Here is a 7887-nt window from a genome sequence, read left to right as displayed (position 1 = left end):
GAGGGAGAGGGAGAGAGAGAGAGAGAGAAAGAGAATTGGAATTTCCTATTATAAATTTAGAAGTCCACAAGTCATAAAAGGGCCAAGTTTGAAGACCCCTGCAGTATAGGTTTAAACCAGAAGTATCCAACCGTGGCAACTTTAAGACCTGTGGACTTCAACTCCCAGGATTCCCCCTGCTGCCTGGGGAATTCTGGGAGTTGAGTTCCACAGGTCTTAAAAGTTGCCAAGCTTGGACACCTCTGGTTTAAACCATCTCAGAATATCTTTTGGGGGAAATTATTTATGCTTGATGGGCCAAATAGCTCTAAACCTAAGAAATAGAACGACAAATTAAGCTTGCCGTAAGGGAGGAAATTTTGAAGCATGGGCTGCTTCTTTATCAACAGATTTTCCATGTGCTAGATTGTGTCACCTGAAAAAGAGAATGTTTCTGTTCTAGATCAGGGGTAGGCAATCTTGGCTCTTTTATGACTCGTGGACGTCAACTCCCAGAATTCCTCAGCCAGCATAGCTGGCTCAGGAATTCTGGGAGTTGAAGTCCACGAGTCATAAAAGAGCCAAGGTTGCCTACCCCTGTTCTAGATATGTAACAGAGTCATATGATGCAGCTTTACTAGGTCACACCTATGAGGTATACACCCTTGGATACCGTCTCCCAAAAGAGACTTCCTGCACTTAAAGAGTTAGCATACAAACCAAGATTTCTCAATATGTACAGCAGCTCCTGAAGCAGCTATAAATCCCATAATTCCAAACGGGAGGGAAAGGATGAAAAACAGATCTAGATAATTGGCAAGTAACAACATGGAGGGAATCTCACACCTACCAAAAGGTGGCTGCCATCTTGAGAACGTCCAGAGTACAACATGGTGGTGGGTGTCAACCTCACAGAGGGCTGCAAAGAGAACAGAAAGCACGTTGACAAAACCTCTAGAGGCCCCCAGGAAGGCAATAAGCACAGCATCAAGGGTCCCATGACAAACTTTTTTCCCATTATACCCTGCCTTGTAGTACAGGGGTCTCCAAACATGGCCTCTTTAAGACTTGTGGACTTCAATTCCCAGAATTCCTAGCCAGCATGGCTTGCTGAGGAATTCTGGGTGTTGAAGTCCACAAGTCTTAAAGGTTGGCAGGTTTGGAGACCCCTGCTGTAGTTTAAAGCTTTTTCTCAAATTCACGATGCTCTCAAACGTTTTGAGGGTGACCCTCTTCTGAGCATGCAGAATTAGAAATCAAATTCATTCCGTGACGGTACGTTAAGATGGATTGGGGCCAGTTTTTTTGTGATTTTTAACTGTTTTATGATAGCGTTTTTATAGTTTTTAAAACTATTTTATACGTTTTCTTAATCTTGATTGGGAACTGCCCAGAGCTGGCTGAAAGATGGACGGCTATATAAATGTTTTAAGTAAATAATAAAATTTCCCAGACACAAACTAAACCCTGAGCCAGTTATAATGGCCATCAACTCCCTTGCTCATCTTCTACAACCCATTTTTATCACCCATCCATAAATTACCCCAGCACCAGACGTAGAGCAGGGCTTTTCAACCTTTTCACCCATTGTACCACTTTTAGGATATGGCAATATCTGAGTACCACCAGTCGCCTAGCAAGGTGTCAAAAACTTGATAACCCCCCCAAAAAAGGAAAAAAAGTGATAAAGTACAGGTAGTCCTTGACTTACAACAGTTCGCTTAATGACTGTTTGACGTTACAATGGCACTGAAAAAAGTGCCCCACAAGCCACAGCCAAGCAAGACACCTGCCCGCCTGCCCGGCGGCCCTCTTCCTCCCGTCTGAGGCTTTCATTGTTGTGAGCATTTCTGTTGAGGATTGGCAGCGGGGGTGGGGTGGGGGGTGTTTGGGTTTTATTCCCCCTGTCTGCCAGGTGGTTGTAGCAGGTTTTGGTCACTTCACATGACCCTGGGACACTGTGACCGTCATAAATATGAATCAGTTGCCAAGCATCTGAATGTAAATCACAAGACCCTGGAGAGGCTGCAACATTCCAGCTGATCGGCGCTTCTTCTGGGCTCAGCAGAAGCACCAGGATCAGCGCCGAGCTCCAGCTGGAGCCTGGCTCTGATCCTGGCGCTTCCACTGAGCCCTGACAGTCCTGAAGAAGCGCTGATCCTGGCGCTTCCGCTGAGCCCTGACAGCCCTGCAGCTCCAGCCATCTCTCGCTCAGGCTTGTGCGGTGCTGTCACCGGTTCAGCTCATTCCCCTCCCCCGCTACCACTTTTCTAGGATGGTCGCGTACCACCTACCAGGTGCCAATGTACCACAGGTGGTACCCGTACCACTGCTTGAAAAGCCCTGGCTTAGAGAACCACAGAGATAGATGACCTTGGAAAAACCATGCGGGGATGATGGTTTACAAAAGCATGCATCAAGCTCAGGAAACAGGGAAAATGTGAATAAGGAGTCCACTCGGATTCACTACTAGAGCAATGTTTCTCAACCTTGGCAACTTTAAGATGTGTGGCCCCCACAATGGATGACTGGCTGCAAAAGCTGATGAAGTTAGCAGAGATGGCTGAATTGACTACTTTAATCAAGGAAAAGAGGACACCTAACTTTATGTTTTACTTGGAAACCACTTCTGGACTTTGTTCTTGAGGTGGAAAAAAACCCTGAAACTTTGATTTTGGGTTTTACTGATTAGACAGATCTGTTGTTATAGAAATGGCTAGTTATCTATCACTATGTAAAAGTAAAAAGCTGAGGCCGTATGTTATTACTTTATTCTTCTGCACTATAAAAGGAGTGGTTTTTTTTCCTTCCCCCTTTTACGCTATGTTTTTCCTCTTTCCTTTTTCCTCCCCTACTCTCCCATTATTTTCATTTTTCTTTGTATTTCATATTTCGATAAACGAATATAATCTGCAATACCGAGAAAGTGGTTGCCGGTTGTTGATTGCATGTGATTTGGGGCATTCTGGGAATTGAAGTGCCACGGTCGAGAAACGCTGTGCTGTGCTGGGGGAATCGTTTCAGCTGGGAGCGAGCAAAATAAGAGCTCAAAGACTTTCTGTCTGCGGCATTCAAAGCTTATTGGCCGTCTTCCAAGGAAATGAAGTCTAAGTCTAACTCCACCCAACCTCCTTGCCATGAACACCGAAAGGGCATTAACTATGCCAAAACCAACAGATCAGTGGCCAACTAGGTCAGGCACCCTCCAGGAATGTAACATGCCTGCTCCAACCTGTCCTTTTATTTTAATCCTGGGATAACCATGTTCCTGCTGTCAGGGTGCCCGAGCTAGTTCTGCTCCAGTCTCAAGGCAGAGGTTTTATTGGAAGGCGCTGGAGAAACAGGAATGGCTGCCCCTTCGCCTATGCTTTATTGCAAGGGTCTTCAAACTTGGCCCTTTTACGACTTGTGGACTTCAACTCCCAGAATCCCTCAGCCAGCGTACTTGGCTGAGGAATTCTGGGAGTTGAAGTCCATAAGTCGTAAAAGGGCCAAGTTTGAAGACCCCATGCTTTATTGGGTTTCGTCTGAGCTATGAATGGGGACTCGGTTGCAATATCTATTCTCAAGTCACCTTTTGAAGGACTTTAATGCCCATTCACCTGCAGGCCACACCCTCCACATATCTTGAAGGGAGATTTTTGCAAGCTCCCTGTTGAACAATGCCCCTGTCCTTGCGATTAGTGGCCAAGTGGAGGATATTCTACGTTATGGCCTTCACTGACCCGTTCACAATGACATCAGGGCCAAATCATGAATGGCCGATGAATTCAAGGGCTCTGACTAACGTCTTGCGTAGGGGTGGGCAATTATGACAACTTCATGACCCGTGGACTTCAATTCCCAGAAATCTAGACTCAGCCATACATGGCTGGCTCAGGAATTCTGGGACTTGAAGTCCACAGGTTGTAAAGTCGCCATAGTTACCCATCCCTGTTCTTGCAGATGTGTTTCCAGCTATCAGCTACCAATTACTGCCTTGGTTCTGCTGTCATTTAAACTTAGGAAGAAATACTTAAGTCCTTAATTGTAGCTGGGCTTTATTTGGTTGCAACCTTTTTACATCTAATACAGGTAATCCTCAAGCTACGACCGGTTGTTTAGCGACCATTTGAAATTATGACAGACCACCTTATAACCTGGTTCTGAAATTCCAATGGCTACAGAACTGCGTTTCGGGTGCTCTGCAACCAGTCCACATTTATGCATTTCCAGTGTCCCGTAGTCACATGACCGTGGAAAAAAAGCATTTACTTTCAGTTTTGGGCAAAAGCAGCCCAGTGAACAATGGATTCACTTAACAAATGCAGCAAATAAAAAAAAAAAGGTTGTGAAAATGCATCCACTCACGTGGTGACCCAGCTTATGACTGACAAGCCCAAACGGGCAGGCTCCATTATAGCAAGAGCACTTAGACTTATCTACCTCTCCACAGTGCTTTACAGCCCTCTCTAAGTGGTTTACAGCAGGGCTTTTCAACCAGTGGTACGGGTACCACCTGTGGTACATTGGCACCTGGCAGTTGGTACACAACCATCCTAGAAAAGTGGTAGCGGGGGAGGGGAATGAGCTGAATCGATGGCAGCACCGCACAAGCCTGAGCAAGAGATGGCTGGAGCTGCAGGGCTGTCAGGGCTCAGCAGAAGCGCCAGGATCAGTGCTTCTTCGGGGTTGTCAGGGCTCAGTGGAAGCGCCAGGATCAGCGCCAGGCTTCAGCTGGAGCTCACCACTGATCCTGGTGCTTCTGCTGAGCCCAGAAGAAGCGCCGATCAGCTGGAATGTTGCAGCATCTCCAGGGTCTTGTGATTTACATTCAGATGCCTGGCAACTGATTCATATTTATGACGGACACAGTGTCCCAGGGTCTTGTGAAGTGACCAAAACCTGCTGCAACCAACCAGCAGACGGGGGGGGGGGGGAATAAAAACCAAACACCCCCCCACCCCCACTGCCAATCCTCAACAGAAATGCTCACAACAATGAAAACCTCGGACAGGAGGAAGAGTGCCGCCGGGTGGGCAGGCAGGTGTCTTGTTTGGCTGTGGCTTGGGGGGCACTTTTTTCAGTGCCATTGTAACCTCGAACAGTCACTAAGCGAACTGTTGTAAGTCGAGGACTACCTGTACTTTATCACTTATTTATATATATTTTTTGGTCATCAAGTTTTTGACACCTTGCTAGGCAACTGGTGGTACTCGGATGTTGCCATATCCTAAAAGTGGTACAATGGGTGAAAAGGTTGAAAAGCTCTGGTTTACAGAGTCAACCTATTGCCCCTCCAACAATCTGGGTCTTCATTTTACTGACCTCGGAAGGATGGAAGGCTGAGTCAACCGTGAGCTGGTGAGAATCGAACTGCTGGCAGCCGGCAGTCAGCAGAAGTAGCCTGCAGTACTGCATTCCAACCACAGCGCCACCACGGCTCTTACGATTATGATCGTTAAGTCGAGGATTACCTGAATGTCTATTACTCTCTCTTATAATTTCATTGTCTCATTGTTCTTTTGCTGTATGATATGGCATTCTTGTGTTATGACCTGTGGTCAAAACAATAAATTTAACTGTATTGATTTCCACTCACCTTTTCAGCGGCTGCATCAATGGCAGATTGATTGTAGAAAGAGGTAACTGTCTTAGATCGCTCCCTGGCCAGTTCATGGTGCTGATCAATAGCCGAAGAGGACCCATATCGGAGTCCGGGAAGAAGGAAGGGGAGCACGCAAGGGGCCTGGTTCCCTGCTGCTCCCAGCTCTATCCTCAGCAGTGTTTTCCACATAATTCTCTTTACCAAAGGCGCCTGAAGAGAGAAAAAATGTGCCACCCCACTTTAGCAGTCCTTCTTGTATCAGTCTGACCAGGATCCAGAGTCCTGGCTGTCTGTTTTAGTCGCCACGATGTAAAAAAGACGTTGAGAAGTGCAGAGAAGAGCAGCAAAAATGATTAGGGGACTGGAGGCTAAAACATATCAAGAACGGTTGCTGGAATTGGGTATGTCTAGTTTAATGAAGAGAAGGACTATAGTGACATGATAGCAGTGTTCCAGTATCTCAGGGGCTGCCACAAAGAAGAGGGAGCCAAGCTATTCTCCAAAGCACCTGAAGGCAGGACGAGAAGCAACGGATGGAAACTAGTCAAGGAGAGAAGCAACCTAGAACTAAGGAGCAATTTCCTGACTGTTAGAACAATTAATCGGTGGAACAACCTGCCTCCAGAAGTTGTAAATGCTCCAACACTGGAGGTTTTAAAGAAGAGACTGGACAATCATTTGTCTGAAATGGTATAGGGCAGTGATGGCGAACCTTTTAGAGACAGAGTGCCCAAAAACTGGCCCCGCCCCCACTCCACCCCCCTGCCCGCCCCTGCTCTGCCCCTCCACCCCCCACCCCGCCTGCCCACAGGACCACCTCCAGGGCCCGCCGCAGGCAGCCCAGCAGCGCTATGGCGGCCACGGCCTCTGCCTGCGCCCTGCAGCATCAACTGCATGATGGGGTGTCTTGTCTACGCTGCCTGGCTGCCATGTCCTTGGCTGCGCTGCTCCGTGTGGGCCACGCTCGAGGGCGAGTCTCCTTCAGGGGGGCTGCTGGAGAGGAGGGGGTCGCAGGGGGAGGCAAGGCTGGGGCAACGGCACGTGTGCCCACAGAGAGGGCTCTGAGTGCCGCCTCTAGCACCCGTGCCATAGGTTCGCCACCACTGGTATAGGGTTTCCAAACAGGGGGTTGGACTAGATGACCTCCAAGGTCCGTTCCAACTCTGTTTACTCTACTCTACTCTACTCTACTCTACTCTACTCTACTCTACTCTACTCTACTCTACTCTACTCTACTCAGCTGTTCTGGGGACAATCAAACTATGAAGGCCATGACTGCTATCTACTGTTTTGACCCCCTTCCTCACCAACATGTCACTGTTCAGCCTTATGGAATACGTTGCACTCCCCCGTGCAAAGATGGCTCCCTCCTTGTTAAAATTTAGAAGAGAAATGATGACAATCCTTTTGGATTGTGGTTGTTATTTCTCTCCTAAATGGTAATGCACCTTTATAGGAGGTGCAACGTATTCCATAAGGCTGGGCAGTGATATGCTGGCATCAAAACAGGCAAAACACCAGCCACGGGTTTCAGATCTTCACCTGTTGGGAATATCAACAACAAGCGGGGTTTTCTTTGATTATGCCTATTGTTTTAATGCTCTTATGATTGTTTTACATGCGCAAGCTGCCCAGAATTATTTAACCGTGCTGGCAGAGGAGTGGTGCCAAATAAAAAATAAGAAACAAAGCAGAAGCAGTCATGAACCACGGAATATTTCTGTGCCATTGCGAACATTTACTTCCCTTTACTGAATCTTTAGCCTGACCAAAAAATTGTGATCTGAACACAAGGGCGTCCCAGAGGGCAAATTAAAGGCGTGGTTTAAACGAAGAACAAACAGAATAATCTATATAGGGCAGCATAAGCAAACACAGCCTGGTAAACAAACATCAGACTTAATGATATACAGAATATATCCTTGAGGACAATCGTCTGAACATTTGTCATGGGGGGGGGGAAACCAGAGTATAGGTAGTCCTCGACGTACAACCACAATTGAGCTCAAAGTTTCTATGGCTAAGCAAGACAGTTGTTAAGTGAGTTTTGCCCCATTTTACAACCGTTCTTGCCACAGTTGTTAAGTGAATCACTGCAGCTATTAAGTTAATAACACGGTTATTGGGGGACTTCCGGTGGCAGGCGCCTTCGCTGGACGCAGCTGTTTGCTGCTCCCGCCTGTTTCTGCGTAAAAGCCGTTTTGACAGCCTGCATCAGCTGTCAAACGGCTTGATACCTTTCCCCTGGGCATAGGGGGAAAGGTGAGCTGCCCGAGGTAGGAGTTGAGTTCCCGAGTCGTCCCTTGTGGACGATGTAGGTG

The 7887-nt window shown here is 47.4% G+C and overlaps 1 protein-coding gene across 1 annotated transcript in view; it reads right to left on the bottom strand.

Moving 5' to 3' along the window:
* LOC107299945 (3-methyl-2-oxobutanoate dehydrogenase [lipoamide] kinase, mitochondrial-like) overlaps nt 1-5755 on the bottom strand; it is a gene marked incomplete at its 3' end in the record, with an annotated part of 14659 nt that extends 8904 nt beyond the window's left edge. The window contains exons 1-2 of the mRNA XM_015829288.1: nt 5561-5755; nt 830-898 (exon numbers count right to left, since the gene is read on the bottom strand). Coding sequence (XP_015684774.1) covers nt 830-898; nt 5561-5755 — 264 coding nt within the window. The remainder of the gene's footprint in view (nt 1-829; nt 899-5560) is intronic.
* Between the last annotated feature and the right edge of the window lie 2132 nt (nt 5756-7887).

The sequence above is a fragment of the Protobothrops mucrosquamatus genome, unplaced genomic scaffold (assembly GCF_001527695.2).
Source record: "Protobothrops mucrosquamatus isolate PMUCROS unplaced genomic scaffold, P.Mucros_1.0 scaffold5751, whole genome shotgun sequence".
Classification (NCBI taxonomy): domain Eukaryota; kingdom Metazoa; phylum Chordata; class Lepidosauria; order Squamata; family Viperidae; genus Protobothrops; species Protobothrops mucrosquamatus.
This window is presented reverse-complemented; position numbering and strand designations above follow the sequence as displayed.